We start from the raw sequence: 18,028 nt of genomic DNA on the forward strand, positions 1-18,028 counted from the left end.
AGCCCAGTCTGCTTACTGGTCCCAGTCCGGTCCCCTCTACTCCAGCACACGTGATCTCCGCCGCCGCTAACCCACACCATGGCCCTGCCCGTGCCTCGGCTATCTATCCCTGCCGCGCTGGCCTTGGGCTCCGCCGCGCTGGGCGCCGCCTTCGCTACTGGTCTCTTTCTGGGTAAGCTGGGCTGGGCTGCAGCAGCCCCGGGAATGGGAGGGCGCTGAGCAGAGCCCGAGAACCTGGTCAGAACTGCAGGCCCTAACCGGGTACCTTCTCCCCGGCAGGGAAACGGTGGCCTCCGTGGGGGTACAGGCGGCATCAGCGCCTGCTGCCCCCTCAGGACAATCCCCTGTGGCAGTATCTGCTGAGCCGCTCCATGAGGGAACACCCAGCGCTGCGGAGCCTGCGACTGGTCAGTAAGACTGGGGCCGAGAACAGGCTCCCCACTTCCAGCGTGGTGGACCTCACGTGGCTGTGTGACCTTGAGCTAAACAGAAACCCTCTCTGGGCTTCCGGGTTCCCTGAGACCTGTCCCCTCTAAGCCACACCCGCCACCGGAGTCCCTGAAGGATTCAAAACCTGCCCGGGGTTTGGGGTGGGGGGTGACAGGCAGGAATGGCATCACCCTCTCCCCACACACAGCTGACCCTGGAGCAGCCGCAGGGGGATTCCATGATGACCTGTGAACAGGCCCAGCTTCTGGCCAACCTGGCGCGGCTCATCAAAGCCAAGAAAGCTCTGGATCTGGGTAGGAACCCGCAGCCATGGTCTCTGGAAACCAGGGTCACAGGGCCGTCCTGCACCCTGACTGAGCTTGCCGGTGTCCCGGTCCACAGGTACTTTCACGGGCTACTCGGCCCTGGCCCTAGCCTTGGCGCTTCCCGAGGCTGGCCGCGTAGTGACCTGCGAGGTGGACGCAGAGCCCCCGAAGCTGGGACGGCCCCTGTGGAAGCAGGTGAGAGCCCCACTCCTGCAGCCGTTCGGGCTCCGGCTCAGGGGCGTGCCGGCCTGACCGGCCTCCTTCCGTAGGCAGAAGTGGAGCAGAAGATCGACCTTCGGCTGCAGCCCGCCCTGCAGACTTTGGGTGAGCACCGGCGCGGGAGGGGCCCAGCCAGCACTGTCCAACCCGGGGGAACAAAACTGGCGACCCTGAGCGGCCCGCCATGGGCAAGGGCTTCTGGGCCGCTGAGACCGTAGCTCAGCTGCACCTGCCCTCTGTCCCCGTAAGATGAGCTCCTGGCGGCGGGCGAGGCCGGAACCTTCGACATAGCGGTGGTGGACGCAGACAAGGAGAACTGTACCGCCTACTACGAGCGCTGTCTGCAGCTCCTACGCCCGGGAGGCGTGCTCGCCGTGCTCAGAGTAAGTACAAGTTAAGGTAAAACTGCTCCTTCCGGTGGCTAGGTCCTGGCTCTCCCCTTGCCCAGTCCCAAACCCCGCCCAGAGTATCTATGCCCGCCCCTCCCGGCTAAAGCCCTAGGTCGGCTACCCCCACTTCCGACGGCCCCGCCCTCCATCTGTAGGTCCTGTGGCGCGGAGAGGTGCTCCAGCCTCAGCCCAAGAACAAGGCTGTTGAATGTGTGCGGAACCTAAACGAGCGCATCCTGCGGGACGCCAGGGTCTACATTAGCCTCCTGCCCCTGGATGACGGGCTCTCCTTGGCCTTTAAGATCTAGGGTAACATCATGCTTAGGGCTTGGGTGTGAGAAGCTAAGAAACCCAGCCAGTGACCCGACGTTTAAACCTGAAAGTAAAGGTACTGGAACACGCGACCTTCTGAGCATCCATTTCCGACGTTCATTTAGGCAGTTTTTCCAGTAAAGTGGTCTCCCTGGCACCAAGGCTCGTGGCCCTATCTGACCGGATAGTTTAATAAATTTCCCCTGCTGTACGCATTGAGTACAGTTCCAACAGGCTCCGAGGACTTTGATAAAGGGAGGACCCTGTCTCTTGTGTCCTAGCCACATGCCACACCTTGTCGACACCACCTAGTTATGGGTACTTTATAGTTAGGTCAGGTCTGCTGGCAGTCTACCCACGTTTTCACAGGGCTGTTGCCTCCCCAGTGTGCAGTGGAAACCCTAACAGTGGCTATTACTTGAGAAGCAACCCTCTTGACCCAAACCAGAGGACCTAAGGTTGGCTGGTATTTCTATCTGCTGCCTCACCGGCTTGAGTCCTAAGGGAAGAAACTGATGTCCAAGGGTTAATTAAAGCAGACAGGAGGGTGGGTAGCCAACCTCATTCAAGGAACCTCAAGAACTTAAAAACTTTTCCAGCACAGTCCCTTGTGGGGGACACTATAAGGAGCCAACCTTTATTGACCTGGGGCCTGGTGCTTTGCTGCTCTGGAAGAAGGGTGACATTCTTTATACTGAGGCACAAAGGACAGTTTCTGGGACCACAGGTTTGCCACCTATGGTTAAGGCCCAAGTGAAACACACCCAGCAGCGGCTCCAAGTACAGCTGCATGAGCCCACAACTGAGTCTGTCCAAGCCCCACGTCCCTGCCACACACCAACCCACTGGGAACTATTCCTTCACAAGTACATACCGAGGTGCACACAGGGGACCTGGCCACTCCATTTTGAGAAGTACCTTTGACATACTGGTAACCCACATGTGTACTCTAGCCAGAGCAGAGCCAGCGTGAAGTGCACTTGTTAGCTGAGGAAGGAGCACTAGGCCACGGGACAGTGGGCACGCACCATTTCTACTGGGGAAGCCCCAAAGTACTCCAACAAGTTCACAACTAGACCTCAGGAGTGACGCTCACCTCTCATCTTTGATTACCCCTCACCTGTGACCTACCTCCTCCCCCGGGCAGTACTACTTTTCCAACTAGAGTCACTAGGTAATGCAAATCACCCAGGTGATGGCTACAGGGGGGGGGGGGGGCTGCCAGGGCCCAAACCTCTCAGCTCAGCTTCCCAATACCTGTCTATGGGAGAGTCCGTCCACTTCCGCCTTCCTGCCTTGCTTCGAGGCTCAGAAGAAAGGGCTCCCATGCCTATTTAACCCTTCAGCACCACTGCTGCTTTTCCTTCCCTCATCGTCCATGGATTAAGTCATTCACTGGAACTTTGCACAAACTTAGAAACTGCAGAGTATTAAAGCATGTATCCTTGTATTTTATTGTAGTCTCAAAGACCTCGTGGATTGATTATGCTAGGGACACAGGGAGTTTGGTTGCCCAAGTTTCGGTAAAGAGCAAAGTGCTCACCAGAAGTATTTACCAAGAAGATTAGCCCCTAGGCTGCAATCTGACTGCACATACGTGAGGCATTAGTTGTGTACACTCGTTTTATTCATAATTTGTCATGTTTGGGGTTACCAAAGTGATTCTAGTGATGGGTGAATATCACAAAAAAGATCTTCTACCTCATCTTAAAACATCCACTGATCCATCTCATTCAGTACAACAGTCAAGGGTAAAAGGAACATAAAACAAACATGCACACCATGGCACGGTTTTCATAAACGTCTATTTCATCATTGGTGGGTAGCACATTTAACAGTTAAGTACATTAAATAATGTAGAGGAGGCCGCACGACGGCAGCACTGATAACGAGATAACCATCCAACTAGAAACCAGCCAACGGGTGACTGTCTAAATATTTAAAACACGCTCTTGCTTAATCATCCTTTGATGTGATCACCTTCTGGGGGGGAGGGGGAGCCTGCTGGTCGCATGGAAATATATTAAGGCCAAATCTTCTGATATCCGTTCCCAGAGGTTTCTTTTAACTGGATTAAGCCTCCAATTCCAAGGCAAGCCCAAGTTTGTGGCCTCCAGCATTAAAGCTCTTCCCGTCTACCAGAGCAGACAGTGTAAGCTTCACACCTGCAAACAAAGCAAACCACCATGACTCAGCCCTGCCAGTCCCCTCCTCAGCTGTATGGGAGCTGGCCATACGGACTCAGGCCAGCGAGAGCATAGGGATCAACAGTGAAGCTAGAAACTCTGAGGGTAAACGCGAATCTGCAGGCATAAAAAGTTCAAAACATCCTAAACACCATGTTCTAACATGCGTCTTCACTAAACTGCCTGCCCAGACTAAGTAACACTGGAGATGAGATCTGGGAGTAAGTGGGAAAACACAGGGCAGGTAAGTTAATACTTATTACTCATCTGAGATTAGTATATGGGGAACTGGCCTTCAGTGTTCACTTTCACTTTTCTTTAGGTTTTAAGTCTAAATAAAATTTAGCTGTGGGAAGCAGGTGCCCCATTAGGAAAGCGGGCTGCCAGGGCTTTCAGACCTTGGTCATCAACTGCTCTAAGCAGCTGTAAGCTCCAGAGAAACAGAATTCTCCGGCTCAGACCTACTGGGTGGGGATCTGCTGTGACCCAGACCACTCCCTAGTTTGGAACTGCTCTGGTATCCATTATCTGAAGGGAACTGCAGACACCTTTGACCCAAGACAATATTCAGACACCAGGGAGGAACTACATAATGGTTAAGCTTAGAGGAGTGGGGCGGTTTAGGGTGAGGGCAGCCATGCTTATTCCAAGCAGGCCCCTCCCTGTAAGGAGTGAGGGGGCGGTTATGATAAGCTGCAGCTTCCAGGAAAGGCTTGAAAGGCTCACAAAAGAATAAACTAAATGTAATTTTGAAAATAATGTTCAGGGCTGGAGAGGTGGCTCAGCGGTTAAGAGCACTGACTGCTCTTCCAGAGGTCCTGAGTTCAATTCCCAGCAACCACATGGGGCTCACAACCATCTGTAATGAGATCTGGTGCCCTCTTCTGGTGTGTCTGAAGATGTACTTATATATAATTAATAAATACATAAATCTTTAAAAAAAAAAAAAGAATGTACAAATAAAGTGATGGTTCAGCAGTTAAGAGCACTGGGTACTCTTCCAGAGGTCCTGAGTTCAATTCCCAGCACTCACCATTCTGTATCTGTAATCCCATTGGGTCAAATGCCCTCTTCTAGTGTGCAGATGTACAAGTAGACAAAACACACATACACTTAAATAAATGAACCTTTTGAAAGGGGGAGGGAGCTGTAAAACAATCCTTCATTATCAAAGATACTTACCAGGCCTCAGAGTCTGAGTATAGCCCACTCCAATTAAACTAGAGTTGTTGACCTTTGCCTAGAAAGAGAAAAAAACATTTCTGAAGAGAGACAAAGTTCTTAGGTATTCCCCATCAGGAAGCTATGGGGCCTGTGCCTTTAAGTCAATGAGATACTAAAATTTAGAATTATATATTAAGAAAACACCAAGTGCCACTTAAAACATTAAACATTAACTCAAAATCAAATTGTCATGTCAGCAGAGCTCAACACTCTTTACACACCTTAGGCTGTGTATCCAGAATCCCACCCCCACCATGATACACACACATAATAAAGAAACTCGCCCTTGTGAAACTCATAAAAACAAGTAACATGTGGTTGATGACACCTAGCAGACTAGAGGTGGGGCCACCTCTGAAATGCAGTGAGCAGTTTTTTCATGGCTTACACCATCCATCAACTTCCTCAAACTTCCAGTCTAATTCCTTCCTCACACTCTTAGCTCTATGCTGTTGGATTTTGGCTGTAACTAGTTGGGGCCTGATGAGGAACCATGACTTATCAATTTCCTTATATACCGTGACAATTTAGGATTTAGGTCACAGACCTTCAGGAGCTGAGACAGGGCTGGGTGGTTGAGACAGGGGTGTTGGGTGGGCAGCCAACCCGTGGAGTGGTCTCTAGTGCTTTGTCTTATTTGCCTCCCAAAAGCCGCTCTTCCAGCCCAGGGGTCCAGCTGCCTTCGACTGATAGGAATTGCCATAGAGCCATGGCTGGGCAAGGAGATGGGGTGGGACTTTTAGACCATGAGGGCAAGGGACAGAGAAAGAGGGATGAGATTCAAGAGCTGCAGAAGAAAAACCATTCAGCAGTATAGGAGGAAAGGGAAAGGGGTCCTGGCGGGCAGTGGGGGTTGCCCAGAAGATAACACAGATTCAGACGGTTGTTAGTCCAGGAATACTGGAAGGAAATGTGCTAGCCACAGGGAGGCTTAGAAATGCCCAACCACTGAGCTAGTCAAGGCATGTCAAAATTGGTTGGCGTGTGTGTCCTTCATTCTTGACTCTAAAGGGCTGCTGGGCACTCCTTCAGCACCCGTCTCCACTACCTCAACTGACATCTTCACTAAGCCGATTACACGCTAACAGGGATCCAAACTCTACACTGTACCCCGACAAGTTCACCTATAGATGTGCCAGGCAGTCATAGTTACACATGACACAGCCTGCAAGCCGCAGAATGGTGAGACATGCCTCGGGGCGGGGATGGGGAAGCACGTCCCCCATTCCTGAGCTCTTTAGCATCCCGGGGCTACAAGTATACACACAACAACATGCTGTGAGAACAGCGGCTACGGACTGATTCAGTGACTCCATCCTTTTTCTGTGTAACCTAACAGGCAAGGACAAGAGGAAGCCAATGTGGGTGTATGGAGGAGGGGTGCGGGGGGGGGGGGGGCATCAACAGCTCTACTCGGGTGGGAAATGCTCTATTTATTTCCACAATGACTGGTAGCTGAAAGGTGTTCCTGCCGCTGCCGTCCATCTGTCCCAGTGCCACAAGCACACACATGACAAGAGAGGGCACTTAGTGTAAGAGACCAGTGTGCTGAGAAGAGTGCTGTACCTAGTGCAGCCAGTCACGGATCCACCACTGACTGGTCAAAGGGAAAAGCACTCTGGGTACTTTTCACACTATCTCTGATTATAAATCTTTAAACAAAAAGCAAAAGACAGGGCTAAAACGTAACAGCTTAAGGCTTCAAAACACGGAGCTGAAGAGATAACTCAGCGGTTAAGAGCATCAGTTGCTCTTCTAGAGCTCCTGAGTTCAATTCCAGCAACCACACATAACTATCTAATGCGATCTGATGCCCTCTTCTGGCATGCAGGTGTACATGCAGATAAGAGTACCCATGCATAAAATAATTTTTTAAAAAGGGATCTTTGGGGATCAAGAGTACTTTATGTAACAGAAGTGACTCTCCTGACTGTTTAACTTCCTGTCATCCCTAGCACATATGGAACAGACAGTCCCTGACACTCAGTAACAGGTGCTGATCTGCTGGACACGGAAGCCAATTCCCTGCCCCACACAGCACACACACTCCTCTATCTCAAGCCACTATGACTAAACACAGAAACAGGAGAAAGGCACAAGATTCTGACAAGAGTGGCCATCTCACTTGGGCCCTAGCAGAGGGGAGGAAGCCCTGGAGGTGAAGGTTTTAGGCAACAGTCCCAGTGAGATATTCTACTCACCCTAGACAGGATTAAGGTCAAAACACTGGGTCTAGTCTGGGTTAACCAATCCCACCCCACCACCAACAGTAATATTTTGTCCTCTCTCAACCAAACTCCAGTCGCTTCACCTGTAAAAATGGTGCTAGACCAGTGCTCTCTTAGATAAAATCTGAAGACACTTCATAGTCAAAGAAAGTACTGTTACTCCCTGACAAAATTACGAGCCACCCAGGGCTCCACACGCTGGTTACCTGGAGCTTAGGCAGGCTCAGGGATATTAGCAAAACTAATTCAGAAGCTCTCAATGTAAGGCCAACTTCCGTGATTATTATTATTTTCTATTTTATTTATCTATTATTATTCTGTGATTATTAGTTATTTTTCTATTGTGTGATCAGACACCATGGCCAAGGTAACTTATAAAGAAAGCACTTAATTCGGGGCTCCTGATTCAAGAGGGTGAGTGAGCCCATGGCCATCATGGGGGGGAAGCATGGCCTCAGGCAGGCAGGGTGCTGGACGAGTAGCCGAGCTTACATCAGATCCACACACATGAGGCATTACAAATGGCTAGGCTTTTGAAATCTCAAAATCTGCCCCAATCTCCTCCAACAAGGCCATACCTCCTAATACATTCTCACCAAGTGGGGACCATGCATTCAAATACACTAGCCTGGGGGGAGGGGGAGAGGGTTCTCATCCAATCACCACAGAGCTCTAACCTGAAAGTCAAACCTCTATCCCCATTTCCACAGGACAAGGAGCATTCCAACCCCAGCCCCAGTACATCTGTCAACATGGGCTGCGAATCCCAGGCCAGCTTTCCTCACCACCCAGTGACCCAGAGTAGCTCCCCGCCCTACGCCCAGAGGTACTCACAGAAATAGAAGCAGTGGGGTCCAACTGGTATTTAGCTGCAATGCCAAAACGAGTGCAGTTGGTACCTGATGTCCAAGCAAGGTTTACTGAAGTGTCAAAATCTTCACATACTTTCTGATAAATTGATCCTCCAAATTCTGTCCCATTATTTCTGTAAGATATTTTGAATTAGAATCTAGAATAGACGATGCAACCACCTCTAAGGCACTGGGCAAAACTGTAGGAGGTATAAGCACTACCACAACTGAGCAGGTAACTACACAGGGCTTGCCTAGTGTGCAGAAGCCCTGGGTTCATTCCCTAGAGCTGAGGGGTGGGTGGGGAAGGATGGCTTTGCTCATGCTGGCCTATAAAGCTCCACTGAAAACTGCCAAGTCCTCTCCGGTGTGGCTGAGACAGGGTGAGTCTCACTCTGTAGCCCAGACTAGACTCCGTCCCCACATTCCTTCTGCCTTGCCTTATTTTTTTAAAGATAAGGTCTCTTTACATGGTCCTGCTGTCCTGGAACTCACTATGCAGACAAGGCTGACTTCAAACTCATAGAGCTCCCTCTGCCTCTGCCTCAGGAGTGCTGGGATTAAAGGTGTGGAACACTTGTTTCGTTTGCTGGCTTGCACGCATGCACACTTCTGCAGACATGGGGCTGTGGTTCAATGATCGCACGCTGCCTATCCTAGATGAATCCTGCACTCACCCCGCCAGCAGCACCACACACACGTGCACAGACACAAGAGTGAACAGCAAAAGATAATAAAGATTCTATATATCTAGGTAGTCAGTTTCACGTCAGGAAGGGCCACACAAGGGACTTTATTAAAAAACTGTTATCTAGGAGCAGAGAGATGCCTTACTGGGTCTTAAGGTCCTTGCCACCAAGTCTAAGGACCTGAGTTTAATCCCTGGGAACTCAATTTCCCACTAACCTGCACATGTGTCATAACAAAAAGATAAACACATATAAACTTTTACGATTATGTGTAGCTGGTAGGATTGTGAGAACGTTTTCTTCTGTCCTGTTACTTACTAGTATACTATTTTGTCAGGGCTAGAGAGGTGGCTCAGCGGTTAAGAACACTGGCTGTTCTTCCAGAGGTCCTGAGTTCAATTCCCAACAACCACATGGTGGCTCGCAACCATCTATGTGATCTGATGCCCTCTTCTGGTATGTGGGTATATATATACTCATACACATAAATAAATCTTTTTAAAATGTACACTTTTGTCAAAGAAAAAAGTTAAGTCCTTTCTATATTAACTTGAGTTGGGTAAAAAAAAATGCCATACCCAGCCCCCGCTTTTTGAGAAAGGAACTTACTATGTAGTTCTAGCCAGCCTAAACTCACTATGTAGACTAACGTGGCCTCAATCTCAGAAAGATACAGCTGTCTCTGCCTTCCAAATTAGGATTAAAGGTGTGAGGCACAACTCGCCTAGCACCGTGAGTGAAGATGGTAAGACCATCCTAGCAACCCCACACAGCACAGGTCATTTTGTCAGAGAAGGCACTGACAGCAGACTGCCAAGTCTGACACCTCGTGTAAAGGCACAAAGCATCCTGAGCTGACGACAGGAGCTCCCAGTCAGTGTCCACACTGCATGCTTCTGAGGACCACCTGTGGCAACAGAAATCCTTCAAACTAAAAACAGACCAAAAGAAATGATGTCGCACACCGTCCTCCGAGAGCCTGCACCTCAACAGGCCACAAAGGACTTACACATTTGTGTGTAGCTGGAAGTCCCCAGTCCTGTAGCCAACTGCGAAGTTACTCCTTGTCAGCTTTGACTTGGCACTGTCAAAGGTCATCTGGTACCCAGCAAGCCAGCCCTCGTAACCAAAGACGGCTGACCCATGGATGGCAGGTCCAGCAAAATCAAAATCAACATCACAGCCAAGGTTTATACATTCCCTCTTGTAAGCAGACTTGATTTTACCACTTTTCTTTCTGGAAAAAGAAGAGACTGACTTGAAACTCATGCCAATGACCAAGATTTATACATATAACTGCATGGTGGACTTGAAACAGATTTAAACAAACCACAGTGTGACAATTATAGGGTTAAAAACAGCCAAATCAATTAAACAACCCACATGGGATGACAGCACTGCCCTATCACAGCAGTCACAATGGCCTCGGAAATGGCAGTAAGCACAGCCACAGTGAAGAGGCCATCATCTCTGACAGCAAGGCCCTGGCAGTGGCGGGCAACGCAAAGGTGAATTGGTGCTGCCACAGGCGATGGAGGCACTGTGACAGCTGCTCCTTCCTGAGCAGACGAGGCCTGTAAGCACAGCGTGCACCAACACCAGCACTTACCCTGTGTTTGGTGAAAACGTGGTGTCAAAGGTCAGTTTCAAACCTTGACAAATCTGGTCTTCAATTGCAATCTCCGTCCCCAGAGTGTTGTCAGTGTTCCATTTCTCTGTGAAAGTCAGACCATACTCACACCATTTGTACTTGGTCTCCAAGGTCCCACTGACTTTACCAGTGTCTGTATTAGATGAGCCAGATGTTGAAAATTCCTAACGAGACAATAAACAGCCTGATGAGCCTTCTCCTAAGCCTGGAAGAGGCCACTGCCCAGTTGACACAGCACTTACAGCTCTCCACTGCGCTACTCCCTAAGCAAACAGCAGTGACGAGCCAGCCTCTGACCAACTGACTGCCACCAGAAGGTCCTTTGGAAGGTAAAGATTAAGTACACAGGACCCAGCAGTGAGGTGACTGAGTGGGCTACAGGCTGCCAAGTCTGACCCTAACCTCCATCTTCAGACCCACACGGCGGTAAGACACGACTGCTGAGCCCAGCCAGCTGTCCTCACTGTGCCCTGTGACACAGGTGCCTGCACATTCACATAATCCACACACAAAATACTGTGACAAATGTCAATAAGTAAAATTTAAATCCTCCAATAGTCCATATTCTAGTTTTCTTTTTCCCTTTATAAAGATTTATCTTTAATTTGAGTATATACGTACAGGTGCCCATGAAGGCCAGAGCAGTCTGATTTCCTGAAACTGGACAGAGGCAGTTGTGAGCCATCGTCTGGGTCCTGAGACATGAACTAAAGTCCTCTGCAAGAGCAGCACCTATCCGACCTGCTGAGCCACCTCTCCAGTCCCTCTGCTTTGTTTAGATGAGTCTTGACTAGGTTTCTTGCCTTTTTCCAAACAACATCTATATCATCCTTTTGCTGTTTTGTTTGGGTTTTGTCTCACTTATGTATCCCTGGCTGACCTGGACCTCTCTGTAGAAACTGAAGCTGGCCTGACCTGCCTGCCCCCCTAGTGCTGGGATTAAAGGTGTGTCCCCACCAACACATCTCACCCAACTCCCCACATTTTCATTGTTCTAAAGCACGGGAAAGGAATAGAGAAATGGCTAAGTAGTTAAGAACGCTGTCGATCCTAGCACTCCACAAAGTGATTAACAAGTCTGTAACTCCAGTTTCACAGTACCCACCCTCTTCTGGTCTCTGTGGCACAAACATGGGGCACAGATACATATGGAGGCAAAAACCATATACCAAGAACACTAAGTTCTTCTAAGAGTGAAGTGTGGGAGCTTTACTGATTCCTTTACACTTGGTCTGTGTCAAACATCACCTGTCAGCAGAGGAAATACTCAATACAGGGATGAATATGAAGCACCATAACAAGCTCAGGCCGGGACTGGAGAAAGGGCCGCTTCTGCAGAGGACCCAGATTCGGGTCCTGGCACCCACAACCATCTGTAACCCCAGTACCAGGGAATCTGACAGCACTGGCACCAGGCACACACTGGCATACATGCAGCAAACACTCACACACCTAAAATAAAAACATTTTTATTTAAAAATAAGTGAATCTTATTTTGGGTTGGTAGCAAAAAAGATCTGCCAATCCCCTGTGGCATACCAAGTAAAGGGGGAAACACTGGGAGGCTGTATCTCAGAATTTTCTAGAGAAACAAAGTATCTTTCTTTCCAAGCACAGCACGTGGGTAAAATATCCCAAGATAAAATGTAACTCTTACAACAGCCTGTCAGAGTTCTTATATTTTTGGTTGTGAGCCTAGCCTTTAACGGCTGAGCCATCTCTCCAGCCCAGCCTGTCAGAGTTCTGATTCATGGTTTCTGTATCAATATCTCTACACTCTAACCACTTTAAAGCTATGTCTAAAATTGATTTTTTTTTTAAGTTTATAGGAAATTGTGATAGGTGTAGAGATAAGAAATACCAGGCTGGAGAGATGGCTCAGAGGTTAAGAGCACTGACTGTTCTTCCTGAGGTCCTGAGTTCAAATCCCAGCAACCACATGGTGACTCACAATCATCTGTAATAAGATCTGATGCCTTCTTCTGGTGTGTCTCAAAACAGCTACAGTGTAGCAACATGAAATAAAAAAAAATAAATCTTTAACCCCAGCACTGGGGAGGCAGAGGCAGGTGGACCTCTTAAGTTCAAGGCCAGCATGGTCTGCAGAGTCAGTTCCAGGACAACAAGCAAGGGCTACACAGAAAAACCCTGTCTTGAAAAACTAACAAAATACTATTCTGGAGGTAGGTCTGTTTTCTCAAAGGGACAGCATAGCCTCCTGTGGATTAGTCCAATTGAACCCACACACAAAAGCTCTGTAGCTCTGCGTGCACATCAGTGAGACAACATTGAACACATCAGTGAGACAACATTGAGTACATCAGTGAGACAACATTAAATACATCAACGAGACAACATTAAATACATCAGTGAGACAACATTGAACACATGCAACGCATGCTCTTCCAACAAACCAGAGATCAAGAACCAGCCTAACCTATGCCACGGAATGCTCAGGACACAAGGCCGTTGAACATCAGCCTGTGGGGTGAGTTGAGCCAGATGACACCAACAAAGCAGTTCGCTCCATCACTAGGGACTTTTCTTCTACATTCTGGGGAGCCTGAACATCTCTGCAGCTCAAGAAATCGAAGGACCTTAGTAGAACTTAATTCTGCATAGGTTTGCATTACAGAATGAGTCCTATCACTATTCAATTCCACTCCCAAGCATAAACAAAGCATCCCTTCTTTAATCCAATGCCTACATGTCCTTCAAGAACTTGAACTGACTTCCATAACTTTCCCTAACTCTGTTCTAACATCAGCTTTCTTTCCAACACAAACTTGAACTGACTTCCATAACTTTCCCCAATTCTGCTCTCACATCAGCCTTTCCTTCCAACACAAACTTTCTGTTCTCTATCTTCAGCTTAAAGTTTGTCTTTCCAAGAGAAAGGGTGTTTTGTTTGTTTTACAGCACTGGACCTCATACATAGCTGGGTAAACACTCTACTGCTAAGTTCCACTCCCACTCTTAAAAGTAAACTTTCTAAAGACAAAGATGGTGTGTTTTAGTTTAGAACAACATACATGCACAAACATACTTAAAACTCAGTAGGCCGAAAATAAAGATTAGTAGAAATGCAAGGCCCTGGGTTCAACCTCCAACAACAGTGGAGAAAAAATATTTACAGTCACCTAATATTCTGTGATCTATTAATCCAAACAAGTCAGTCACTGAACCATAATCAAATGATTAGACTTATTTACAGACCAAAAAAACCACAGAACAAGACAAATCTAAGACCCATGAATGCAAAGCTGTACGCACTAGGAAATGCCACCACAAACTTTACCAAGTCCTAGTCACATACAGAGCAGCAGGCATACAGTACTGAGGAGTCATACCTCAGCATGTACATTACACACCCACCTCCAATCTCAAAACAAAGCTTTTAGAGCAAGAAAAAGTATATGGTATTTTACTTAAACCTTTTTTAACAACAGTTGGGATGGATGTGTTGGCATATCTAAACTGTAAATTCTTCAGAGATATTCCAGTCAGGATAAACATGTAGACATCTAGATGAATGACTATTAGAACACAGCCATTATACTAAATGATCACTGTGGTCAAATAAACAAGTTGCTGCTAAGCTCAGAACTCTGACAGGTATTAAGAGAAAGGGTTACAGGAGTCTAATGAGCAGTGGCCTTCAAGATTGTCCTCTACCTGAGTAAACAGTCCCATATAACCAATGACTTTCCCAACTTCTCTGTGCAGTCATAGTAACACAATATACAGGAATAGAACAAAACCACATGAAAATCAGAAATCATATACAAAGCCAATAAATCATATTACACATAAATCACTCAAAACAAATTAACTTCTGCCTCATTAGGAAAATGGCTGTAGACATTTGTGGCTACAAAATTAACAGATTCATGAAAGCATCAATTACTTACCACACCACTGCATGACTTCGTTTTCACATCCAGCTTTACCAACCCAAAACCTTCAAAACACAAGAGAGCAAAGATAAGATTCTTCTGCAGAAAAGATGTATACCTACTACTCACATTACAGTTAACAAAACTCCAAAGTCCAGGGAACAAAAATGTACTAATGCACACACCGGAGTGAACACTTCCAAGCGGTCAGTCTTACTGAGGTGATAACTGAGGTGACAGCAGCTGCTGCCCAGTGTCCTGTAACAGGCTCCACTTCCTGACTCATACACCCCTTTCAAGCCATTGTTAAATGTTACATTAGAAAATCACTTCCGCAGACTGGCCTATTGTTTATGGTGACACACTTAGGACATTTATCCCAAAGGGCTAGTACCAGAAGTCAAAGGGCAGTGGTATGTGCAATACAGTTTTCAAAAAACTCAAATTCACTCTAAAAAGCCCAAACTCTCAAGGTTTCGGTCTACCAGGAGTCACAACCATAAAATTAAAACAGTCATTCCAGGCAGCTCTATCTAACCATGGCCTGAACTGTTCTACAAGCTCCCCCCTCCCAACCCACCCCCGGAGTTGGGGGTGGTACCTGCCTCCCATCACTTGGGAGGCAGAGGCAGGTAGATCTGAGAGTTCAAGCCAGCCTGGTCTAAAGAGTGAGTTCCAGGACAGCTAGGGTTACAGAGAGGGACCCGGTCTTAAAAAATAAAATAAAGAGTAAGCTTTTCAACTGTGACCGGAAGAAAGGCTAAGAAACTGAGGTGCACATGCACCCGGTGGAAGCATGAGTGCAGCAGGATGTTCAGTCTAGAAAAGCAAAGCGATTAATTTTCTGAAGAGGTCAAAGCATACATGTTCTCTTTTATGTTAAAATTAAAAGAAGAAAAAGTCCTTACCAAATCCTTTGTTGAAAATATCTCTGGCAGCTTTGCCAAGGTCAGCATAGGGTGGAGGGATACAAATTGCTAGTGAAAAGAGAGATTCTACAGTTAATGTGACTGGACTATGACCTACTGCTAATATTTACATTCAAGCAGTCCAACCGGAGTTGTTTTTGATGCCACTAGAACTACAAAAAATAAGTAGCCATCCATAACAAAAACTTACTTCTAAATAGTTATGTGGTGATAGAAACCTGGGACCTTTCTACCCATTTTCAAGAATAGGGTGAAGCCTTTCTAATTCCTAAACATAGTGTCTACAGCCTCAGAGGACTAGCACCAATGTACACAGTTGGGAAAACTCAAAGTGACTGACTGATTTAACTGAGATAAAAAAACAAAATTTAAGATTAGGCATTCTACCCTAACAAACCTCTTGGAAAGACTTCCAAAAACAAAAACACCCTGGGAACTGACATATCTAGGCACAGGGGTAAAAAAATACAACCACCTATGTTTCAATCAAGTGTCTACTGCGACTAAATATCAAACGGCAGGCACTTTTAAACACATTAATACGGCTCCCAAGTCCTCCGGCTCCCAAGTCTTCCGCCACAGTGAGGCTTAAGGGCAAGGAATCTGAGCTCCAGCAGCAGCTCATTCATTCTACAGAGCGCATCCACGCCCTTAGGAACACGTGTAATGACCTTGCAGTGCACTCGATCTAAGCAGGCAGACAGCTAACTACTTCCTCTTGCAAAGTGACTGATCTAACTCTCCCTCCCCAAGATGGAAGTCAACAACTAGTTGTTTAGTTTGCTTTCGGATTGGTAAATGACACATCCAAAAGCCAAGGGTGGGTGCGGCCAGGGACCAACGCCCCAGGCGCGAGCCCCCTATCTGCAACCCAACAGCTTAACACCACGTCTGTCAACAGAGTTGGCAGTAAGACTTAGGGGCCCGCGCAAGGAAGCAAACTTTCCAAGTCCTTGCAGGAATGTGGGTCACGGCGAGACCAGCTAAGAGACCAGCTACGGTTTTCTAAAGAGGAACAGCAGACCCATTGCCCCATCGCGCTAACACCTCTGTGCTACTTACGCCGTTGGCATACCGGTACACAACATTCAGCCATGGCGAAGTCGCGGGGAAAAGGTGATCTGTAGAAGGGACAAGAAGTGTGGTCAGGGGACGGTCAAAGGGTCCACTAGGGATCTCGGACATTAGAGCAAGGGCCAGGGCCTCTGCGGCCATCTTAGGGGACCAGGGCCGCCCTGAGTTCACTCAGGCGGCCGACCCGCCCTAGGGCACCAGATTCGGCAAGAGGAGGGCGCCATAGTACCTGCGGGTGTCCTGAGGGGCGCTGCCGCCACCGCTCGGCTCGCAGCTGAGGCCACTCCGCTATCTGGAAGTTGCGCTGCAGCCACCGCGGCTGGAGGGCGAAGTGAAGGAGACACCGTTGCGCCCCGCCGCAAGCCTGGCCTCCCCCAGCCAGGTCCCCGCCGCTGCCGCCCGGGCTGTCCAACGCGCCTGTCCTTGCCGCGCCGCCCGCTGCCCACTCCCACCTGCTCCGGAGTGACCACGTGGGTTGAGAGCACGGCTGTCTCCTTGGGTGAACTGTCTCGAACCGTCCGGCAGGGATGGGGCGAGCAGGAGCTGCCGGGCCTCGGGTCAGGCAATGTTCAGGGCAGCCCCAGAGGCGAGGACCGGGGAACGGCGGAGGCGGCGCAACGGCACCCGCGCGGTCAGGATGGGAGTGGCCACGCGAGTGGCGACGGGGCGGGGCGGTGTGCCCCGCAGGGTCACGTGCATCCTCTCGGCCTCCGCTTGAGTTCTCCATCCTGGAGAGCTGGACTTAGGGTCCTGGTTGAAGGGGATGAGGCACTTTCCGCAAGTGCAGCCTCCGTGCTCTTCATATCTCGGTTCACTGCCCACCGCAACGTCCTCCTCTGCTGGGTCTAGGCTGGGCTCCAAAGGAACAAACTTGAGCCAGTCTCTGGACATTTCTCTCAGAGCCTCAGGGATGCGCTCCTGCAGCCTCCTTCCCACCCATATATGGTATGGGTTCACACACGTGCAGAAGCACATTCTGCAGTAGGAAAAGGAGCTTTCCCTGATTGAGAGGCCTGGAGAGATGTGAAAAGAACTGTAGGCTTCATGTTGACCAGTCATTAGAATGCTGCTCACAAATTCTCTTATGTGCGCAAGAAGAGTGAGGGAGCAGCCGGTCCTGGGTCCTATACTGTAGCCCCAGATCTTGGGAGGCGGGGAGATTACGATCAGTTTGAGGCTAAACTACAGCGTGAGGCAAACAGGCTAAAAAAGAAGAAATCTACAAGCTAATAAAGATAGAAATAGGCTTTAGGAGGAGGCGCAGTGGATAAGAACTCTTGCTGTACAAGCAAGAGGACCTGGGCTGAGATCTCAGCACCCACATTAAAAGCCAGGAGTAACTCCAGAAATAGAAACAAGAGGGTCACTGGGGCTCTCTGTAACCTGGTCTGCAAACTGTGTTCTCTAAATTCTGTATCAGATTCTGTCTCAGTGGAGTAAGGTGAAGAACAGTAGACACGATTCGAAACACACACACACACACACACACACACACACACACACACACACACACACACACACAGGACAGCCATACAGAAGACTAGAAATGGAGACAACTGACAGGTCAGTTCAATAAACTCAAATAATTTAGCCTGTGGAGCTCAGTTTGCTCATCTCTAAGACAC

The 18,028-nt window shown here is 48.4% G+C and overlaps 2 protein-coding genes across 3 annotated transcripts; one reads left to right on the forward strand and one right to left on the reverse strand.

Moving 5' to 3' along the window:
- Positions 1-12: 12 nt before the first annotated feature.
- Positions 13-3,124, forward strand: Comtd1 (catechol-O-methyltransferase domain containing 1). The gene is made up of 7 exons (NM_001107249.1): positions 13-172; positions 280-407; positions 638-743; positions 832-950; positions 1,025-1,079; positions 1,224-1,357; positions 1,519-3,124. The coding sequence occupies exons 1-7, from the start codon at positions 79-81 to the stop codon at positions 1,669-1,671; spliced, it is 789 nt and encodes a 262-aa protein (NP_001100719.1). The 5' UTR covers positions 13-78; the 3' UTR covers positions 1,672-3,124.
- Vdac2 (voltage-dependent anion channel 2) lies at positions 3,106-16,997 on the reverse strand. Of its 2 annotated transcripts, XM_006251661.4 has the most exons (10): positions 16,856-16,997; positions 16,633-16,722; positions 16,392-16,450; positions 15,309-15,377; positions 14,416-14,465; positions 10,463-10,668; positions 9,863-10,090; positions 8,148-8,298; positions 5,044-5,101; positions 3,285-3,840 (listed from the first exon to the last, which is right to left on the reverse strand). In XM_006251661.4, exons 3-10 carry the CDS (start codon positions 16,423-16,425, stop codon positions 3,749-3,751), a joined length of 888 nt encoding a protein of 295 aa, XP_006251723.1. In that variant the 5' UTR covers positions 16,426-16,450; positions 16,633-16,722; positions 16,856-16,997; the 3' UTR covers positions 3,285-3,748.
- Positions 16,998-18,028: the final 1,031 nt, after the last annotated feature.

This window comes from Rattus norvegicus, chromosome 15, assembly GCF_036323735.1.
Source record: "Rattus norvegicus strain BN/NHsdMcwi chromosome 15, GRCr8, whole genome shotgun sequence".
Taxonomy (NCBI): Eukaryota; Metazoa; Chordata; class Mammalia; order Rodentia; family Muridae; genus Rattus; species Rattus norvegicus.

Bases quoted from the DNA above. Each gene is read 5' to 3' on its own strand.
- Comtd1 (NM_001107249.1), top strand. From the start codon at position 79: ATGGCCCTGCCCGTGCCTCGGCTATCTATCCCTGCCGCGCTGGCCTTG. The intron at 408-637 runs GTCAGTAAGACT...CCCCACACACAG, and splicing joins CGCTGCGGAGCCTGCGACTG to CTGACCCTGGAGCAGCCGCA. The intron at 744-831 runs GTAGGAACCCGC...CCCGGTCCACAG, and splicing joins CAAGAAAGCTCTGGATCTGG to GTACTTTCACGGGCTACTCG.
- Vdac2 (XM_006251661.4), bottom strand. From the start codon at position 16,425: ATGGCTGAATGTTGTGTACCGGTATGCCAACGGC. The intron at 10,669-14,415 runs GTAAGTAATTGA...TTGTCTCGTTAG, and splicing joins CGAAGTCATGCAGTGGTGTG to GAATTTTCAACATCTGGCTC. The intron at 5,102-8,147 runs GTGAGTACCTCT...TTCTCTTTCTAG, and splicing joins ACCCCACTGCTTCTATTTCT to GCAAAGGTCAACAACTCTAG.